Source organism: Hippoglossus hippoglossus, chromosome 9, assembly GCF_009819705.1.
Source record: "Hippoglossus hippoglossus isolate fHipHip1 chromosome 9, fHipHip1.pri, whole genome shotgun sequence".
Classification (NCBI taxonomy): Eukaryota; Metazoa; Chordata; class Actinopteri; order Pleuronectiformes; family Pleuronectidae; genus Hippoglossus; species Hippoglossus hippoglossus.
This window is the reverse complement of record NC_047159.1, coordinates 3047367-3069232: the sequence shown is the minus strand read 5'-3', so window position 1 is coordinate 3069232 and position 21866 is coordinate 3047367. Positions and strand designations below refer to the sequence as shown.

Sequence of the window (21866 nt, the reverse complement as noted above, 5' to 3'; positions counted from 1 at the left end):
AAATAAGGGTCAAGTTCAGAGAACATTTCACAGTTCACTAATATCAGTGCTGGTATCCAAAAGCCATATTTGAATCGTGCTTCCTGCCAACTGTTATCTCTGTGGCAGTTATTTGTATAATCCAGAAAGTGAAACCACTCTGACAGCATTAATAAATATATCTATCATATAATAGGCAGTTATTCAGTGAGTGGGCTGTTATGCTGTTTGCATAATTATGAGAATATTATGTAAATATTATGTGAATATTAATGTTGTTCAACTTGAGCTCACAAGTCTCCATTGTCAATAAGACAGCTGAGAGCAGCACAGAGCAGCCATGTGTGTGTATGCAGACATGACACACACACACACACAGTGTTTGTCAGCAGACCTCCATGTCCAGGATCATGTTCAGTACATCAGCAGCTGCTCCTTCATTTCCTGTCCTCTGCATGTGCATATCGACTCCATCACTGTGGTTTTTATTGTCTCTGAAACTCCCTGTCTCGTCCGAGCAGGATAAACAAATCAAACTAAATGCTGCAGACTGTTCTCGGCCCCGTCCCAAACACAGAAGCAGCAGCAGCAGCTCTGTGTTTTCTCTTTTGGTTGGTGGCAGCACAGGAACATGTGGTCATGCAGCGGCCAATGCCGAGCCCAGAGCAGGCGATCAGTACTGTCAGAGCAGCAGCAGCAGCAGCAGGGCTGGCACTGGAGAGGAACTCTGCCTTCCCCCTGCAGAGAGAAACCCCTCTAGAAGAGAGAGAGAGAGAGAGAGAGAGAGAGAGAGAGAGAGAGAGAGAGAGAGAGAGAGAGGAGGAGGGGGTTTGCTTACAGAGCAGAGGATGAGGATGCAGCGTGAAGGGGATGTTGCAGAGGAGGCTGCAGGGAGGCAAAAACAATAAGGAGAACATGCTGTGTGATCCAGGTCTCAAGATGTAGGAGCTGCATCAGAGGAGCCCTCAGACCAGACTGTGTGTGTGTGTGTGTGTGTGTGTTTGTGTGTGTGAACGCACCATAACAGCAGCAGACTTGTTGTGTTTCAAGGATAGTGAAGGTGGAGAGGCGCAACCTGAGAAGCCCCCCCCCCCTCTCCCCTCCCTCCTGCACTTCCACAGAGGATGACAGATTAGTCCTTATTCAGCAAGGAGCCTGAGCATCTCTCTGAGGTTAGTGAAGTGCAAAGTCATACTGTTTCCGCCCGGTCGGGACCTGCTGTTCTCACTTAGTCCACTTGTTTTCCTCCCATATGGAGCTGAGTTGCATGTGCAGCACTGTCACTGGTGATCTCCCCTGCTCCTCTTGTTATGGTAAACTATGGCTGTGTTTTAGTCGGTGTGTTGTGTGTGACTGTGCCTCCTGCCCAGCTGAAGTGTCAGTGGCGATGAAGTCGGGCTTGTTGTCTCTTGATGTGATGTCGTTATCCAGGATCAGATGTTGTCCACAGCTCAGCAGATGCTGCAGGATAGCCGCTCCAAGATCGAGCTGATCCGGCTGCAGATTATCAGAGTCACCCAGGCTGGCAGCGGCAGCAGCAGCGGCAGTGGCAGCAGCGGCAGTGGCAGCAGCGGTGGAGGAGGTGGAGGTGATGATGGTAGCAGCCACAGCAGCTCCACTAACAGAGGTCAGAGTCCTGTGTTATGCCTCCTTTGGTCACATGTGATACACTGGATCTGAAAAAGCACGAGATCAACTCAAAAAGTCCGAATTTGTTTTATACTTTGGGGAAAAGACATCTCTGTTTGAAATGATGTGTTATTACCAGACGAGGTGGAAAGAGGCATGAAATGAATCAGCATGCAGATACTACATGGTTATTTATGTATTTATATATATTTTGATATGTGGCAGGAAAAAACTGTCCAAAATTACATCATGATAAATGTCACCTTATTATTTATGTTAGGTTTAAAGACTCTAAAGATTTTGGCTCCTGAGTGAAGGTTGTGGTTTGAAACTGAGCCGAGAATCAAACACTTGACATGAAAGCTAAAGATTTTACAGATCTGAGGTCGGTCAATGATGTCAATTATATATCCAGTATATCCATATATATTGGACATATGCTATATTGCTATAGATACAAACTCTATTTGATAACTATTGATATTGTTTTATTGCCCCTAATTTGTTTCAATTTAAAACCTTTAAAGCTAAAATATTTATCCGGTTCCTCTCCTGTTGACAGAATGCAGACATGTGGTTTGAAAATCTTATGTTTTAATGATTCAATTCAGCCAAAGGTCTTATTGTCAAAGTATCTAATTCATCGAGGAGTTGTAGTTTGACGAGCTGCAAAAAAGTGCAAAAAAAACCAGGTGATTTTAGTGTCAGTCCTTCAAAAACATTTCCTGTGTTTATTGTATTTTGTTCAAATAAAGGTCAAGTTCAGAGAACATTTCAGTTCACTAATATCAGCGCCGGTATCAAAAAGCCATATTTGAACCGTGTGTCCTGCCAACTGTTATCTCTGTGGGTGTTATTTGTATAATCCAGAAAGGGAAACCACTCTGACAGCATTAATAGAGACAGACAGCAAATGCGATGATTAAATTCTGAACTGGGGATGTGTGCCATTTGAAAACCCTCAAACCAACACTGACAGAAATAACCTCCTGGCTGGAAAGTGAGAGGAGGAAATAGTAGACGAGTAACTCGACACCTTGTTTCCTCTGCTCACGTTTCCCCTCCCTGACTCTCGACCTCTTTTCTTCTTGTGGTTCCTGACTGTTGGGCCTTGGCGGACGTACGTGCCGACCGAGCGCCTAAATGTCTCTAAAAACACCCAATCTCTCAATTTTCAGGAAAGTGAAAAGGCAATCTTGGATCCTCCCCCTTAATTGAATCCGCTCCAAAGGTTGATGGGTTCTCTCTTGACCCGTGTTCCATTGTTCCACCAAGTTTCAATAAAATGGGTTCAGTAGTTTTTGTGTAATCCTGCAGAAAAGCAGACAAACAGCCATGAAAACATAATCTCATGGCTTTAATACTTTCCGATCTGCGAGGATGTGTCACTCCTCTGAAATGAATTCTAGCTAAAAAACGCTCAAACATTCAGTTTTGTCCCCCGTCTTCGTCCTTTTCCCTCAGCAGTGTCTCCGGTCGTGGTGGCTCCTGTGGACGCTCGTCTGGCAGAGCTGCAGCACCACATGCAGAGAGAGACAGATGCTCTGGTGCTGGCCAAAGACGTGGTGAAGCAGCTGGAAGGGATCTCCTCGCTGGACCAGAAGGCGCTGACCGAGGTGGAGCACTTCATTTACGTTATATGTCAAGAGGAGACAGGAATGATTTCAATATTTACTGTCGAAACATAGAGAAACACAGGATGACAGAGTGTGAAATTTGAATTTGTTGTAAAAAACAACACGTCTCATTTGACCTTCATTGTAAAATAACCTCTAGCTATAGAGAACGACGTCTCCTTGGCTGGAGAGATTCGGACAATAACTGATTAACTGTTTCGAAGGCAGATACAGATATTTGGAGATCGGAGCTGACACTTTTAAGTCGGCCTCATTTTCTTGTCAAAAAATCTTGAAGTGAGTTATCGCGAAGGTGGAGAAGCCTCTAAAAGAGTCGTTAGATCGTAAAAACAGTTCAGTGGCACCAGACTGTTGATCAGCAGCGTGTGTCTGCTCTTTATAAATCATGTAGAACCAAACACAGTGTTACTGCCGATCACTTTCCATTATTCCTATTTAGTTTGTGTGGTAAATAAAAATAATCTAGTAGCACTGTTGGAGCTTCAGCTGTGGAATCGGGTCTGTGTTGTTATATTTTTTAAGCATAATTCTTCTGTGGTAATGAGGTTTGAGTTTGATTTGGAAAGTCGGGTCTGAGTTGGACCAGAACGATCACAGACTGTGGTAGATTCACAACATTAGATTTTTAAAGTCACATAGAAATAAAATGGAAATGGGTCTTATGGGTTTAATGATTTGTGCCAAAATGGCAAATACGCCCATAAACCCAAGGTTCATTGATTAAAGTATTGATAATTAATTAAACTGTCTGATTTTATTCATCAAGATCCATAAATTAGTCTCTGGGAAATCAGTGAAAATGTCTCGCAACTCTGATGAAAGTGATCAAAACAATTCCTGGATTCTCACCAAAATATTATGATTTCATTCCCTGACTCATCCAACGTCTTTCAAGCAAACAAACAAACAAACAAACAAACAAACAAACGGACGGGTGAAATATGTCCTTGAAGGAGGTCGAGAAAGAAAAAGTCAATTCCACATAAAGTCTAAAGTTAAAAGTCCCAAAATACGACACAGCCTCACTATATTTAAAAAGAGCAAACACAACAACGTGATGTTTATCTTCCCATCAGGCCCAGTCCCGGGTGCACGAGTCCTCCCAGAAGCTGGACCTTCTGCGACGGTCCCAGAAGAAATGTCTGGACGAGAAGAGCCAGGAGCCTGAGCCACAGCAGCCTGCAGGGGGCGTGCACCCCTCACAGGGACCCCCGTCCTCCCAGTACCAGAGACCTGGATGTCCCCTGTCCACCTCCCCGTCCGTCTTCTCCATCAGACCTGCCTCCTTAACTGGTATCGACACACACTGTTTTCTGAAGAGAATCATGTGAATACTCAATGTTCAATTTGCTTTTTTAAAGGTCCACATTTACCTTATAATGTCCAGGAAATACCTCTGTGGTTCTAAATATAGAGAAACTAGCAAAACGCCTTAATTTAGACCCAAAATAAATATGAACTCATTATTCTTTTGTCGTATTATCTTAATTATTTATCTACGCTGCATTGTTTGGCTCTTGGCAGATTTAAATTATTATCCTGTTCAGCCACCCGCAAATTAATTGTAAGTAATTACTGAAGTTTAATTGAACACTGTTTGTATTTTCAGTTTAATTTGAAGCAGATTATAGATTTTAACAGGACGTTGTTTGCACAGCAGCTCTTTGTCTTGTTCTTCTTCTGTAATTATCTGAGAAATGACCATTAATTTATTCTTCACTTATTATGGAAACTTCTTTCTAAATCTAAGCTGCATTATGGATGGAGGCAGATTTCAATTATTAGAAGCTGCCCTGGAATGAACTGTGATATATTAATTGGGATTAGAGCCAAACTACAGATATTAACAGGAAATATCTGAGGAACCTTAATGGAAACACTTGGAAACTCTTTAAAAGGACGTTGCTCTGTTCGGCATTGATCTGAAACACTTTGCCTTCGAGGGGAAACCTCAGCGAGTTGACGTATGTTTTGTTCATTTTATATTCAATGTGCAAACAGTGGTATCATGGACGGCCGGTGTCTGATCACGATTTGCCGTACGCTGACCTCTGGCTGTGGATAATCTGGACGTGTAATCTGTTGGTTTTGGACGGTTCAGTTGGGAGCCAGTCGCTCGGCTGCAACAGAAAGAAAAAAAAAAGAGGCTTTTTGATGATGTAACGAGGAGACAAATCCTGGAGTTGCTCTGTTGGCAGCGAGTAATGAGGACGAGTCTCAGGGCGGTGAAAGACACTGGGGGAGATTTTCTGCTGCACGGCTGTTAGTGCCACAGTGAAATGAAGAAAATGGGGATGTGAAAGCTCCAGACGGCTTCTGATTAGAGGCCCTGACTCAGAGATTTATTCATGCTGACGAATGAAAGGTTTTATTTTGTAAATGCTGCCTTCACTTTGGTCGACTGTCTTCCCTGAGGTTCATTGCACTAGAATCACACTCGGTTAGTTCTGGAAGGTAGAAGTGCACTTTGCTTCACTTTATAAGCTCTTTTTTCGTAAATTCAGTTTTTTAGGGCTAAAACTTGAACTTTCGCTTTGTCTCTTTTTTAAGGTAAACTTGAAGTGAAGCTTCTCGGATGTGAGGATTTACTGAAACCTCGGACGAACGCTGAAACCTCGGAGCAGGAAAAGTCCGGGGACGGTTCCTCAGCTGCTCACAGGACGGAGGGACATCAGGGTCAGTGGACCTTTTTGTTTTGGAAGAATTCAGTTTGTGGTTTTACATTTGAATGTTTTACCAATATTTCATCTTGTTTCCAGCCTGGACAATAAAACAATATCAATAATCATCACAATAAATGTCATCAATAACCATTCAACACAAATCCAATATATATATCGATTTAATGCTTATGGTAAAGCACAGATCTATACGTTTTGCTGTTTATCAAGTGTTTTGTCTTTAAACCACATCTTTTAATAAAAAAAAGTATCTTGATATTGTTTTTGGCCATATCTTCAAGGCCTATTGTTTCCCATGTACAGGAAATATATTCATAAAGAGTTATTTCTTGGGAAGGATTCTGGAAAGAACTATATTTGGCTAGTAAAGTAAAACAGAAAGTTCAAATTTGTAAATTTCCAGTCAGTTGAATGTAAAATATGTAATTTTTCTAGTGCTGCCTCATTCATATGTTTCTCTCTGTCGTCCCACAGCAGAGATCAGTGCGGTGCTCAGGCTGGACGGCAGGGTGGTCGGCCGGACGCGGTGGGCGGCCGTCAGCAGACTCAGCTGGGATCAAACCTTCTGCATCCAGCTGGAGCGGGTGAGTCCACGGCCGCAAACGTGAGGTCAACCAGACGCTCAGCGATGACGTTTACATGCACATCACGCAACTCTGCATTAGAATCTGAAACGTGACATCATTACAACCCTGCAGCCACATTGGGAACATGTCCATCCATCCATCCTTGCATCTGTCCATCTATCTATCCAAACCTGAGCAGCACCAGCCTACATGTCTTTGGACTGATGGAGGAAACCCACTCAAACTCCACACAGACCGACCCCGGCCGAGCTGGGATATGAACCGGGAACCTCCGTACTGTGTGGGAACAGTGCTGACCTGGGAACAGAATGCGTATGAAGTGTAACCTCACCCCCAGGTTTGAGCCCAGCTCCATCCACGGCATGATTTAGAAAAACTGCTAAAAGCTGGGGAGGGGACTCTTTAGAAACGGAGGAGTTTTCCCAGTCCAGAATCCCCTGAACTGGGCGTTAGTGGGATGAGAACCATGTTGGTCCTGAGTCAGATCAGCTCAAGACGTTGGCTCCAGCCCCAGTTAGTGAGGCCGGAGCTCTTGTAGCCGAGGCAGTGAGAGTGACGGGTGGAGGCCGCCTCTGAGAGGTAGTATAACGCTAATGTGGGCTAATGTCAGCGGACGTTTGAATAAGTTGTAACGCTATGTGATGTCTTTTCCACATTACTCCTCTCCCACAATCTGCACAGCCTCTGACTTTTGATTCCAACAGCTGGGATTCAACCAGTAGACGACAGTCCATCTGCGTATTTATCACACAAAGAGTCACTTTCATGTCAAGATTTGGACCTGAATCAATCAACAGCACAACTAAATGCCTTCAGGGGTCTGAGTTATTCTCTTTATTCCTTCGACAGAGCTTCCAACCAAATCTTACTGTGAGTTTGCTCAAGTGCAAAGAGCAGATTCACTACGCACATCGTGTTTTACACCAGAAAAAAACCTACTAAAGACAAAACGTGCTGGACTCACTGAATAACTATATAAAGTTACTGTGACAGTTCTAAAAGTGAAGCCGCCATCTATCCACATCTATTTTTTAAATCGTGAACTAATCGATGCATGTTGAATAACAAAGGCCCAAAACTGCAGTGAATAGTTTTACTCACTTATTTTTTTAATGTAGAAATTAAACAATAGACAGAAGCTCCGCCCCTTATCTCCCCTCGTGTGTAAACCCTCTTCACTGCAGCTCAGCTTCCAGCACCAGTGACTCATGTCTCACGTTCGTTCGGATCCACGCCCCCCCACGTTCGACTCGTCCTTCCTTTGTTTCTTCTTCCCCCCCCCCGATCGTCCTGTTTCTACCTGAAATCAGTTTTATCCCAGAGCGTAAAGACGCTGCTGAGATGCTGCCACCTCCCCATCGTGACAGGTCAAACACAACAAGGTCAAGATCTGTGACGCTGGAGCAGAAACAAACAGCATCAGCAGCTGTAGAATCGCTGCTGACGCACACGTTACAGCAGCAGCAACAACAACAGGACAACACAAGGGCACCGAGTGGGACAGACACACACACCACATATGGAGACATGACTGGGACAAGAGGATTTCTGCCAGGACATAACTCCATAGACACTAGGATCTTCTTTCATGTACAAGAAGTTTTCAAAGTTTTAAACATCATTTAAACAAATAAAACAAATTAACTTACTCAGGCTCTCAATCATTTTAACATACTTTTATTTTACTTGGTTTTTCCACTTTATGCAACTTTACACATCTGCCTCACTTCATTTCAGAGGAAAACATTTTTCATCTTACTCCACAATGTTCATTTGACAATGATTACAGTTACTAATTACTTATGCTGAAATATTTTGCACACAAAACAAACAATGATCTAATAAAATATGATTTGGTATATATATATTAACAGTATTCAAAGTAGTTATATCTTTATAAGTTCTAACATTAAAATTATATTAATGTATGGTATACATAGAATGTAATGCACCAAAAAAATCTGAATTAATGTCTATTTACTGATGATATTTTTGCAGAATGCAGTACTTCTACATGCACGAGTATATCTTTGTATTGTGGTATTTGCTCAAGTTAAAGCAGCTTATACTTACTTTATGTATGTTGCGTTTATTGCACTGTACAAATTTCAGCTACTTGGACTTTACTCGAGTTTACTCCACTTTATTACACTTCTACTCCCCCACATTTCAGAGAGAATACACTGCTGAATATATTATACTCTGCATCCTGACTTGTTGTTGCAGTTCAGTGTAAGACCACAAGGTGTCTCCCTCACACCTGCAGATAAACATTCGGCTCTGAATCTGAATCCTCTTGATTCTCAGAGCTCAGCTTCAGGTTGTTGCAGCTTTTTATCTCCTCCCTGGAAACAGTGATGGCAATTGTTGCTCTTGTTTTCCTCTCATTTGTCCGTCGTTGATCTCTGATCAGTCTCGAGAGCTGGAGGTCAGTGTCCTCTGGCGGGACCGGGGGGCCATGTGTGCAGTCAAGTTCCTGCGACTGGAGGAGATGATGGAAAACCAGAACCACAACCAGGGTCTGAGTCTGGAGCCGCAGGGCCTCCTCTACGCCAAGGTACGAACAATGACCTGCCCCGGGGTCAAAGGTCAACTCGAGTCTCCTCAGGCTTTTACTCTGAAGGAGAAATTGTGAAAACAATGTTCTCTTGGATGGATACATTCAAATACTTCAAGTGATGCTATAAATACAGTATTTATTGCTGGAAGGATTAATATCAAGTTATTGTTTAATATCACATACATGTTATATTGACCAGTAGCTATTAGGATCAATAATATTGGCCAAATATGAGTTGTCTGTCTAATTTAGGGTCAATGCCCAAAAAACTCACATTCTTCTGTTGTGTTTTTTTCCAGCTTCGGTTCATTGATGCTGTCGTGGAGCCGAGGCTGAGACGTCAGCGCTGCATCTTCACTAAAGAACGAGGTAAAGAACAAACAACCTGCAGAATCAACAGCTTCCATCGGTTTCTCAGCTGCTGCAGTGAAACGTGTGTCTTACAGGGAAGAACTTCCTCAGAGCCGCTCAGATGAACATGAACTTTGCCACGTGGGGTCACCTGATGATGAGCATCCTCCCTCACTACAGCTCCTTCACCACATTCAGCTCGTCGCTCTGCACGACCCCCGACCCGACGGCCAACAGCAGCCCGCGGGCCAATGAGAAGGAGCCTCCGGTCACCGCTCCACTGCCGGGGTCAGAGGGCATCTGAGCGTGCTCAGTTTTTATGATAATATACGACTGTTTATCAGCCTTCGTGATGATAATGAACATCCCAGAGTGTTTTCACTGTCTCTCCTCTTTCACCCTCTTGTGCGTCTGCAGTGAAGCTCCAGTTATCAGACTCAGCGTCACTGAGGATCCTCCTCCGCCCTCCAGCCCGGAGCCGAGAGTCGAGTCTCCCACCATCACCCCCACAGACCACACCACCTCCTCTGTGCCTCCGCTGCAGGAAGAACTGGTGACTGACCATCAACCTGACGTTCGTTTACATTTCAGAGACTTTCAACTTTAGGGTTTTATACTTTTGTAATAAAACATCAAGAATTCTTGAAGTATCGGCTCTTGGAGGCTTCACGTTACCTGAGATAAACGCTATGAAGTTATTTAAGTTATTTCTCTAGTGTCACAAATAACATTGTGGTTATTCAAAGAGATTCAGGGAGATTGGTTCAGGATTTTGGATCCAGGACAAACGGAGCTCGGGTTCTGCTTGTTGCATATTTCCTAAAAATATCTATATTTTGTAATATTACGCTTTTTATCCTTTGTGGGTTTTCTTCTTCGATATGTCCGTTATACTCCAACGTACAAACTAATCATCTTTTCATATGAGCTTCTCATTGTCGTCCACTAGATTACACAAGTGACATATTACTGGAAATACTGTAAATGTACAATGTGATTCTAGATTATTACAGCCTCGGTTTTTACAATATGGGAAAAAAACTTCCTCAAATCAACTTGAAATACTCGCTTGACTGTGAATCAAAGAAAAGAAGAGAAATGTTTGATGTCCGGATGTGATCTGTGTGAATGACTTGTTTTCTCTTCTTGCAGTCGTCCATAAACAACACAGAGGAAAGTGAAGACCAGCCTGTGTCTGATCTCAAGTAAAGACACACACACACACACACACACACACACACACACACACACACACACACACACACACACACACACACACACACACACACACACACACACACACACACACACACTTACACACAGGTACACACACCTATCTGATAATGCTCTAACGGACTTTTATTCATGTTTCACAAGGATGCACAGGGAGGATTTCAAATATATTTCGGTTCTGGGCAGAGGACACTTTGGGAAGGTAAACGGATTCACAGTTTGTCCCTGGTGCTCGTCACACTCGATCGAATCCTCCTCAGTGGTTTCCTCTCTCTGCAGGTTCTGCTGGCAGAGTTCAAGAAGACAGAGAAACTTTACGCCATCAAAGCCTTGAAGAAACGAGAGATCGTGACTCGAGATGAAGTCGACAGGTGTGTGGGTCAGTTTATCCAAATTACACTAAGAGTAATCGTGTGGTTTCATGTGTTTTAGATTAAAACTGATATTTATTTGATCACATCTGAGCTGAAGCTCGTTAGTTTGAGCGAAAACGTTATGAGAAGCAGTAAAATCTGATTAAAACATGAAATCCAGTGAAATGAATAATACACAGAGTAACTGGTGGGGATCTGATCTGTTGTTCTTCAGCCTCATGAGTGAGAAGAGGATCTTTGAGATGATCAACGCGTCCCGACATCCGTTCCTGGTCAACCTCCACGGCTGCTTCCAGACCAGCGACCACGTCTGCTTTGTCATGGAGTATCTACCCGGCGGCGACCTCATGATTCACATCCACAACAACGTCTTCACCGAGGCCCAGACCAGGTCCGTGAGTCGTCCTGCTGCTCAGAGATGATACACATTTGTTTTTCCGCTTCCAGAGAATCCTTTCAAATGTTGCACAAGTGTTCACTTGATGATTTTCATGGTCCAAGGTCAAAGGTCAAGGTCGTGGTGGCCTCATGAACCACGTGTTTGGCCTCTTTAACATCACATCTCCAGTCTGCCTTCAGGGAATTTCCTCAAATGTTGACCAGTCGTCACCTGGAGTCAAAGATGAACTGATTAGATTTCAGTGGTCAAAGGTCAAAGGTCAAAGTGACCTTCTATGAATCTGGTGCTATTGAAACTCAAACTGCACTGGTTGATGGAGATAATTTCAATTCTGTAAGATTATAGGATCCCACTTTATCTCCAGGATCAAGAAGATCACATAAACAAAGTCCTTCAGGTAATTAAATGTCTCTGTACGACCGACCGTGTTCAGCGTTATAATCTAAAACCTGTCGTTGTTGTGTTCAGGTTTTATTCAGCGTGTGTTCTTTTGGGTTTAGAGTTCCTGCATCTGAACAAAATCATCTATCGGTAAGTGACGACTGAAGATTCTGCAAAAAACGTTCTGCGGCTTCCGGTTTGAATCCTCATCCCACTTTGTGTTTGTCGCAGAGATCTGAAGCTCGACAACCTGCTGATGGATGCTGACGGATTTGTGAAAATCACAGACTTTGGACTTTGTAAAGAAGGTGACACACCAACAGCCCTGAATACATCTACTTATATATATATATATATATATATATATATATACTTCTACACATCTGGCTTCAGCCTCTGTGTGTTGAGTTTATACGCGATTGTTTTGAATTTCAAATTATTTCCCGGAAATGTTCTTGATCGTAAATTAAACAAACAATTATTGCACTCGCTCAAATCAACGAGTTAATAATTATAAAGTTTTAAAGCAAACGTAGAAAGAGGTAACGAGACAAACAACGTTCTTTCGACAGGGATGGGTCACGGAGATCGGACCTCCACTTTCTGCGGGACCCCGGAGTTTCTGGCCCCTGAGGTCCTGACGGACGACAACTACACCCGAGCAGTGGACTGGTGGGGGATGGGTGTCCTGATCTACGAGATGCTCGTGGGCGAGGTAGTTAACGCGAGTTCAACTCTCACTGTGGATAGTTGCAAGCTGTCGTTTAGCGTTTGCACAACAACAAATTACAAAAAATACTATTGATCATTTGTTGTGTTTTCTTATTTGCTGCTGGGTTTTGTGATTTGGCATCATCGTACTTAAACAGCTGACTCAAACAAATCATAACAGGATTTACTGCAACAGGCGGGTTTTATTTTTTGGAAGAACCCTCAGACCAGAGTAGAACGTTTTTCCAGGGTAAATAACATCCAAAGCAAGATTTGTCAAATCCAACATCATTTCCTGATGTTCTTTAAAGAAGCAACGTGTCAGAGATGATTTTAAAGCCACAGAAAAGTAATAGAAAAGAGAGTTTTCTGTTTATTTCTTCTTGTTTTGTTTGTATGATGTTCTGTTCAAAGTTTGGTGAAACTAGAGAAATAAGATGGATAGCAAAATTGAAAAGCAAATTGAAACCAGATGAATGACTGAAACTTGGCGTCTCTTTCCCTCCTGACAGTCTCCGTTCCCTGGGGAGGATGAGGAGGAGGTGTTTGACAGCATCGTCAACGATGACGTTCAGTATCCCAGCTCTCTTCCTCCTGACGCCGTCTCCATCATCCAGAAGGTATCGAACCACGAGCCGCTGAATGTGGGACATGTTTAAACACTTTGAATCTCCACTTCAGCAGCTTTAAAGTCAGAAAGAGTCCAATAAAGTTTGGATCTATCACAATAACTTTATATTTGTGTCTGATGTTTTATGGATTTTTAATTCAGCTTCACGTTACTTTGTGTTTCTCAATAATAAACCTGGTTTGTTTTCTGCAGCTGCTGAAGAGAAATCCTCTGAAAAGACTCGGAGCTGGAGAGAGAGACGCCAACGAGCTGAAGGGAGAGAAGTTCTTTGAGGTAAATCACTATTTGAACTTTAAACTTGTTAAAGTCACCTCTTCTCATATTTCAGTATCTAGACGCTGTGTCGGATATGATTCTATATTCTATTTTTATCTGTATTTGATCTGCTGTTATACCTGAATTTGCCCCATCAGGATCAACAAAGGATCATCTTATGTTATGAAAGTTCAATTTTTGAGCTGTGAAACTAGAAAAAAGGCACAAAAACATTGAAAAAAATCAAACACATCTAAAAAAAAAACACGAAAGTCTAAATCTGTGGTTGTCTGTGTGAATCTGTGTCGCAGACCATCGACTGGGAGGCTCTACTGGCCAAGACGGTCAAACCTCCGTTCCTGCCGTCGATCACAGAATCCATGGACGTCAGCAACTTTGACAGCGAGTTCACTCGACTGCAGCCGATCCTGTCGCCGCCCTGCAAACCCTCCGGCCTCTCCGCCGAGCAGCAGGAGGCCTTCGCAGACTTCGACTTCTGCGCTCTGCACGGATGAAAGACGAGGAGACCGGGGGGGGGGGGGGGGGAACAAACTGTTGTTATGAGGCCGAGACGCTTGTCCACATTGGCAGGTAACCAGCCATCTTCTCTGAGGTGTAGATCGTCCCCTAATGGCCTGAACACATAGTGACTCAATACTTCTACAGAGACATTCAACAAAGAGTTTCAATGTGAGCAAACAGTTGGACCTGTCACACCTTTTGCTCTTCTAGTTGATCAATGAGTCAATTGACATAAAATCAATCCAGGACAATTGTCATGATGGATTTCAAGTCTAAAGATGAAATATTTGCTCATTGCACCACAGACGTGGTTCGACTGGTTCTTCTGGTGAATAGACATTTTGCTCAGCAGCTATTTTGACGTGAAATTAAAGGTAAACACCAGAGTCATGGTTCTGTACCTGAACACAACAGATGCTTTATTAGTGGGTTTCGTTAAGCGTGTGTTTACCTAATATTACAAATCAAAATGGCTGCCGTCAGGCCTTGGGTAACACGCACCAGTCGTTAGTTGTTAACCATCAACGAACCTTCAGTTCCCTCAGAGTACAGTGAAGTACACAGTGTACAATAAACTGAACATGATGAACGATCACTTCCCCTGACTGCCACTTACAGAAAGTTTCCCGCTCCGGTCTCGAGACGTCTCGTGCGATCTCCATGGCTGACGCCGCCGACTGTTGTCACTTTCATCCCGTCGACACCGAGTCGTCGATCAGGCAGCTTCTCCTTCTTTCTGTTTCTTTTTGAACACAGACAGTGATTGTAGATCTTTATATTCTCTTTATATGTGTTCCAGCGCTCGACTGCTCCTGATGTTGAAGCTCATTTATGAGACGAGTTCAGGTGAAACGTACAAACAGAGGAAAGTGATCCGACAGAGGCCGGTGCAGGAGTTTATAACAGTTTCTCCTCTTTCATTCAACATCTTTATTCCTTTTTGGAGTTTAATTTCAATACTGGAATTTGAGATATCGTGTTTAAGAGGCCCCTGTGACCTTTGACTTTTGACTGGCCAAATCTAATCTGTTGATCTGTGAGTAAACACTTGTACCAAATTTGGAAGGATTCCCTGGGGATGTTCCTGAGATATCCAAAAAACAAACTGTGATCTGTGAGGTCACTGTGACCTTGCCCTTTGACCTTCAACCCCCAAATTCTAATCAGTTCATCCTTGAGTTAAACTTGAAGTTTGTACCAAATTTGAATGAATTCCCTCGAGGTGTCCCTGAGACGTCGTGTTCACAACAATGAGGCGGACGAACGGACAACCCAGGGACATAATGGCTCCGGCCTCTGGGATTTAATTTGTTTCTATTTTCTGTCACTTTTAGATCTGAAAGATTACTTTACTTCATCTTATTTTCATGTTGTAGAATCAGCAACGATACGATAAAATCTCACGTACCAGCTGTGAAACAACTGCTTCTCTGCCATGAACAGAAAACAGATCAACGCCCTTTATTTGATTCTGTTGAAGAACACACGATGAGAAACCTTCCCACTCTTCTGAGCGTGAACCTCTTGGAGCTCCCAGTGAGTTGGAGACTCCGCTTGCTTCGTGGCCTTTGCTCATTACGTTGATTTGAATCTTTCAGAGGTTAAGTTGCCGTTTCTATGCATCACTGTGACAGGCTTCGCCCACTGCCTTGACCAAACAGACAAAACAAGCAAACACACTTTTAAAATATACTTTCTTAAAAAACAAAAAAAACAACAGAAAAGTGAAATCCCACATGGAGACGTTTCACGTGTTTGTCGAGTCATTCCGTCGTAGCGAAGACGAGCTGTTCACATATCAGGCTCGTCCAGAGCCGCTGTTCTGTCCCGACAGTAGAGGTGCATGGCACTGTGGTGAACGTGTGCACTAGGAACCCTGTAATCGCTAGCGGTATAAAAGAAGCCATAGAGAATCTAACATAGCCATAATAGTAAGAGATATCTGTATTTTCAACTTAGCAAATCATATTCTGTGATACAGAGCTGTAGTGATGTCAGTGCAATAAAAGAGGAGGAGGAGGAGAAGAGGAAGATGAGCCACTGCTTCATTCACAAAAAGACTAACTTATCATTTAATATACATTTTTTAAATTGGTAAATTTACTGTAGTATCTTGTACTAATTATATATATATATCATAAAATATATTTCATAAAATACTTTATTTTACTGACAGATAACAATAACCAGTAAGTTTTAATGTAATCAGTGTTTTTGCTGCTGATCGGTTCAAGTGGATGTTTTTCCCCCAGTGGAAATTCTGTGTTTCAAACTGATGAACAAATTACACACTCAGCTCTTTAATACATGAAAATATCTCTTGAACTACTTTCCTCAGAACGGACCTTGAGAATAAAGTTTCCATTTAAACAGGATTGAAGAGTTTATTTGTCTTTCTATGAAACTTTCGTCGATACAGAAGTTGGTTTATGAACCATATTTCATTTAATTACAGAAGAATCTCGATTTGTTTTTCATTTACAACTCAAATAAAACAATCGGGTTCTAGATGAGTGCAGCATCTAATGCTCGCTGCTCCATTTCCATGATCAGAACCAAATTACGTAGATCTTTATTGGAAATATACCATTAATTTTACACATATATATGAGCGATAGTTTGAAAAATACAGGACACGTAAAATAAAGTGACTAAAGTTTCTTATTTGTTGTCGTCCGGTGGGTTTTCACCGTCAAGAGCTGTTGGGGCAATTCTGAAAATGTATTCAAGCTGCAAGTTGCTCTTCAGTCCAGAATGTCCCCTCGTGTCCACGTGTCCTGCTGAAGTGTCCATGAGCAGGACGCTGAACCGTCCGACGACAACCAACAGGCACCGGTTTAGCTGCTGTAGCACTTTATGTTAATGCTGCTGAATGTTACATGTTACTTGTGTGTCAGTTCTGTGTTAATGTGTAAAAGCATCCTGACCTGGACTGTCAGTGTGTGCAGGTGTAATCTATTACATGTGTATCATCAGTGTTTTAATGTACTCTCGTTGTCAATAAATACAAATCGTACAAATACCGTAAAAAAAAATTGTAAAATATTTGGCTCCATCTGGTAGTGAAACTGTAAAAACAAGAGTCAGGCTGGATTCAGAGTGTTCCTCTTGTAGACCTGCTCCCACATCACCGTCCTGCAGATGCAGAAGAAATCCAGCAGGTTGCAGAAGAAGCCGCGGTCGAACGGGTTCTCCTCGTACTCGCAGTTCTTCAGGTACGAGATCCGGTGACGCGACATGAACTCCCAGGTGGTGCAGTTGATGGAGGCCAGGTAGAGGTGGCAGCCCAGCAGCAGCGCGGTCACCACGGAGAACACCCCCACCACGAGCAGCGCCGCCAGCAGGAACCCGTTCACCCGGAACCACAGCTCCCACGTGACGCCGGGTGAAATCCCCGACCTGAAAGATTTACACGTTCACATCACACCAACAATCAAATGGTTTCTTCAAGGCTCAGGTGATTAAGATCTTAGATTAGATTCAATTTGACATCTGATTTAAAATCTGATCCGAACTGTGGAGCACTTTGTTCCACTTGTGTTGCTCGTTTTCTAAATTCATTCAACTTGTATTTTACCTGGAGTTTATTTCATCCCTGTTACTGTTTACCGAAGTGGTTGATCTTCTTAAAATCTTCTTTTCCACTCACTTAAACTGCAACTTTCTCTATTGTTGGTGTTTCTTCAATGGCTGGTCTCACTGCCTCTTCTGTCCTACGTGCTAAATTAAGATCTACTCTATCGAACGTTAACAGAGTCGCTCAATTTCCTGGCTTTCTCAAAATCTCAACTGTCGCCTAATATGTCAGAATGTCGGAGAGATAAATCTGCAGCACAGAGTTTACAGTCGCCACATGAAAAACATCGAAAGTCAGGCTGAGGCCGGAAAGTCATCATATCTCAAAGACGACAGACGGAGCAGGAGTCGGCAGACGTACAGAGCGATGTGAAGAGCCCACAGCAGAGCGAGCAGCTGCACCAGCAGGTACACGATGAACCAGCGGTGGTTCCGCTCGCCCACACAGTTCTCGATCCAGGGACAGTGGTGGTCGAAGCGCCGGACACAGTGCTGACACGTCTGACAGTGCTTCGCTCTCATTGGTTGCTGCGAGACAGAGAAAGAGAGAGAAAACGCAACTTACTTCGATTCCGTGTGTCTGCATTTTATCAAACTGCGGAAAAGTAAAACTGGAACTCGAAATATAAAACTACTATATAAAATATTAAACCAGTTTCAGTCTCATGAGGTCACCGTGACCTTTGATCTTTGACCAAATCTAATCAGTTAATCTGTGTCTAAATTAACATTTGAGCCAAAGGATTCTCTCAATGTGTTCTTGAGATCACATGTTCACAAGAATGGGACAAACTGTCGCTTGAACTGAGGCATAAAAATCCTTCACTTTGACTCGATAAAAGCTAAAAACTAGATAAATAGTTTATTAATCATTAAAATCTACTCTTGAAATGTCTTTAGACTTAAATCCAGCTCCAGATGTTGGTTAAGGGTAAAACCCTCCTGATAATAAACACATTTTCTGCTCAAATGCTTTCCTGAATCAAGCTGAAATACATAAAATGTGATGATGTCACCAGGTCCTTGCCTGATGTCATCACTCTAGAAATCTCCAACAGACGCCAGAATACAAAGTACGAGAAGTTGAAAGAAAGAAAAGAGAGAGAGAGGTCATGAACGAGTTGAGTGTTTTAAAGTTGGAATGGTTGAAATTGGTCTAAAGCCCAAAATTAGGATTATGATGATTAAGATGTATAATCTGAGTATTTCTCATCTATTATTTAATTGTATGGAAAATGCACTGGTGGCGTTTTTTATGAGTGTGACTTTAAATTCCTAAAATCCTTAAATCTCGAAATGTTCACTGTGACACAGAGTTAAATTTCATTCGTGACCATGGAGGTAAAAGTTTTATAAAAAAGAAAAACCAGCACGTAACTACACACGAGAACATTTGTGTTGATCCCCGACCGGTTGCACTGATTTGAATCCTCGTACCATGTGGTGATAAGATGTTCCATCGCAGTGCACATGTTGATCGTGATTGAGTTTTTGCCAAAATTGCAAAATACTCAAATACGAATTGAAACAGATCAAGATAATAAAACATTTCGAAATCTCCAAAATAAATAAAAACTGAATCAGTTTAAGTAAAGCAGTGTTAATGACAAACTCGTGTGCAGAATCAGATGTTGTGTCACGTCGGCTGGTTACCTGCAGCAGACAGTATCCACAGCGCCGCAGCCGGGGGGGCGAAGTCTGAGGAATCATTGATTCCATTTCCTCATTTGAACCCTCCACCCCCTGCAGGACATAGAGTGATGTGGGTCACACGTATACAGACAAGTACACAAGTACAAACGTACCACACACACACACACACACACACACACACACACACACACACACACACACACACACACACACACACACACACACACACACACACACACACACACACACGTACACACACACACACACACACACACACGTACACACACACACACACACACGCAGGCGATGCCAAGAGAAGGTCGTTGATATTGGAGAAACGTGACTCTACAGAATAGAAACTCAAGCAGGTCCCACTGTGCAGGTGGATGGTGATTTACATTACGAATTTACTAATTAACACATGTAAAGAAAGTTATACATGAAAAACATTTGACCAATTATTGATAACGCATGATTAACCCTCTGAACTAAATACAGATTATAAAAGACAAGTGGTCAAATAATGTTGAAATGATCCAAAAAGAATCCGGCAGAAAACCTCTGAATTGTTTTGTCTTTATCACAAACACATCAGACGTGTCAGAGAGAGAGAGTGGATCCCTTGATGTTGATCAAACACATCAGCCGATCAATTAATTAATAAACAAACGAGCGTCCATATCATTTTTCATCTGCGTGATGACGTCTTTCCGTCAGTTATAATCGCACCTTGACGGCGTCAGTGAGAACGAAGCCAGGGTCCATTAGAGAAACAGCGAAGTATAAGAGCACGGACATCACGACCAGGAAGAAGAAGAGAAGCGGCAGCAGCAGCTCTCCTCGCTCCTCACACCTCCGCAGATCTGCACACACACACACACACACACACACACACACACACACACACAGTTAAGTGTTTCAAACCACATATGTAAAGTAAATTCATGTACTTCATGTACCATTCATGTAAAATTAAATCTCACCTACAGATGGATGAGGACATTATGTGGAGACAGTCAGATAAGTTCTATAATTGGTGGAGGGAAACTTTAATATTTGAAATTGCAAATAGTCCCAGTGTTTGGTTACCGTGGTTATTTTTTATTGGCCTTTGTTTGAGATTAAAAATCTATTTTACCAGAGACTTGGCCAAGAATGGCAGCAACACTGTAAAAGTAATTAACAGACAAACATTTAGATGAAAAACATTCAAACGCGATCATATAAATGATAAAGATAATTGAGGGTCAAAGGGAAAATAAATAAACAAAGCTTCTTTTCCACAGTTTCTATTAAATACTGGACATTTTTCCTCCTTGAAACAATTATGAAAATGGCAGAAAACCATGTTTCCTGGGTCTAAATCAAACTGAGATTTCCATTAGTTGATTTATTAACTGTGTGATTTGTGAGATGAGGATCTGTGTTTTGTTTCAGCAGCTTAAACTCTCAAATATCTAGTAAACACTAGTCAAATACTTCCCAATGAACCGCAGTAGTACAAAGTAGGAGTATCCCTGTGAAGTACAAGTACTGCATGTAAGCCAGGTACTGGTTTGACCCCAGTTCGAAGGGACTCACCGGTGTCGTGCAGGAACAGGACGAGGGTCGTGACCCAGGTGAGCAGCGTGTGACCGGCCCGGACCAGGAACCCGGTCCGGAACATGCTCTGCACCATTTCACCCACATGTACAACTAGCACCGCGGGCTAGCTGGTGAGGCTAACTCTGTAGCATCGTTAGCTGGTGAGGCTAACTCTGTAGCATCGTCAGCTGTCCCTTAACAACGCAGTGAAGAGGGGTTGGGGAAATGAAACATCGATTGTAACTGTGCTAGTGAAACACACATTAGTTTAATAACGTCCCCGTGGAGCTAGTTACAGGAGTTAGTGCGTATTTCATTCACTTTTTTTGTTGTGTCCCTCCTGGAGTCGCCACTTCCGTGTTATGGTACGGCAAACAGCGAGGGACAAACCGGGCGGGGGGAAACTCAAACGACCTATAGAACTGAATATAATGTTGTTTTCCCGCGTCGCTGTTACATAACAACACTTTACACCCTCTGATTAATCCCAGTCACTAAACCATCCGGCCGAGCTGCAGATATAAGCACCAGTTATAATCCCCATCATTTTATAATGTCATAAATACTCAAGGTCACAATGTAATCAAACGGTTTCACTGGAACAATACTAATGTGTCCGGCGTGTAACACATGACTCAGTCATTGTTTGTGAGTTTACTCCAAAGTACAGTGAGTTAATCTGTCACTGATCTCTTCTCTGCCCAGGACCAGTTCAGGAGGAAGGTGAAACTGTTCTCAGAACAGCTATTTAACATTTCACTTGTTTTGAGTAAACCATTGTAGGAAATACCACAGACATTAAAAAAGACTGGTATGGGATCATTTCAGAAATATTTGAATTGGGAAACTGACAATTTAACCAATTGGTGTTTCTCTTTCCCTGTAGATAATCAGACGAGGAATGTAAACTTCCAATAACTAGAATAGTATATGGTGAAAATATATAGTAATGTAATTATATTGTGCTTATGGGAGAATGTGTAGGGAAGAGCTTTGTGGGGGTGTTTCCCTGTGAAGGATGAGGACTGAGTCCAGGATCCTCAGACAATTACTCCCGTGGATGGACATTCACATGCAGGAAAAATCCATTATGTTCAGACTGTTTTAAAGTGGCTGCTGATG

The 21866-nt window shown here is 42.5% G+C and overlaps 2 protein-coding genes across 4 annotated transcripts; one reads left to right on the top strand and one right to left on the bottom strand.

Moving 5' to 3' along the window:
* The first annotated feature begins 278 nt into the window (after positions 1-278).
* LOC117767619 (serine/threonine-protein kinase N2-like) lies at positions 279-15234 on the top strand. Of its 2 annotated transcripts, none has more exons than XM_034595412.1 (20): positions 279-1151; positions 1430-1606; positions 3073-3224; positions 4322-4538; positions 5796-5921; positions 6401-6510; positions 8927-9070; positions 9373-9442; positions 9520-9712; positions 9842-9977; positions 10577-10629; positions 10802-10859; positions 10937-11028; positions 11246-11422; positions 11900-11962; positions 12044-12120; positions 12385-12527; positions 13036-13143; positions 13347-13427; positions 13721-15234. In XM_034595412.1, the coding sequence occupies exons 2-20, from the start codon at positions 1438-1440 to the stop codon at positions 13922-13924; spliced, it is 2373 nt and encodes a 790-aa protein (XP_034451303.1). In that variant the 5' UTR covers positions 279-1151; positions 1430-1437; the 3' UTR covers positions 13925-15234. The 2 variants fall into 2 exon arrangements, with proteins under 2 accessions (XP_034451303.1, XP_034451302.1); XM_034595411.1 differs by having other exon boundaries at positions 280-1151; positions 1411-1606.
* A 1405-nt stretch (positions 15235-16639) lies between these two features.
* On the bottom strand, positions 16640-21119 carry LOC117767629 (probable palmitoyltransferase ZDHHC12). 2 transcript variants are annotated; one of them, XM_034595423.1, is made up of 5 exons: positions 20742-21119; positions 19890-20023; positions 19161-19250; positions 17869-18035; positions 16640-17330 (listed from the first exon to the last, which is right to left on the bottom strand). In XM_034595423.1, the coding sequence occupies exons 1-5, from the start codon at positions 20836-20838 to the stop codon at positions 17015-17017; spliced, it is 804 nt and encodes a 267-aa protein (XP_034451314.1). In that variant the 5' UTR covers positions 20839-21119; the 3' UTR covers positions 16640-17014. The 2 variants fall into 2 exon arrangements, with proteins under 2 accessions (XP_034451314.1, XP_034451315.1); XM_034595424.1 differs by having other exon boundaries at positions 17869-18032.
* Between the last annotated feature and the right edge of the window lie 747 nt (positions 21120-21866).

What these genes read in the sequence shown, in the direction of transcription:
- LOC117767619 (XM_034595411.1), top strand. Translation starts at nt 1,417, where the DNA reads ATGTTGTCCACAGCTCAGCAGATGCTGCAGGATAGCCGCTCCAAGATC. An exon ending in TCTGCATCCAGCTGGAGCGG is followed by an intron (nt 6,511 to 8,926) that starts GTGAGTCCACGG and finishes ATCTCTGATCAG; the next exon opens with TCTCGAGAGCTGGAGGTCAG. An exon ending in AGGGAGAGAAGTTCTTTGAG is followed by an intron (nt 13,428 to 13,720) that starts GTAAATCACTAT and finishes TCTGTGTCGCAG; the next exon opens with ACCATCGACTGGGAGGCTCT.
- LOC117767629 (XM_034595423.1), bottom strand. Translation starts at nt 20,838, where the DNA reads ATGGTGCAGAGCATGTTCCGGACCGGGTTCCTGGTCCGGGCCGGTCAC. An exon ending in CCTGTTCCTGCACGACACCG is followed by an intron (nt 20,024 to 20,741) that starts GTGAGTCCCTTC and finishes GTGTGTGTGCAG; the next exon opens with ATCTGCGGAGGTGTGAGGAG. An exon ending in GTGGATACTGTCTGCTGCAG is followed by an intron (nt 18,036 to 19,160) that starts GTAACCAGCCGA and finishes TCTGTCTCGCAG; the next exon opens with CAACCAATGAGAGCGAAGCA.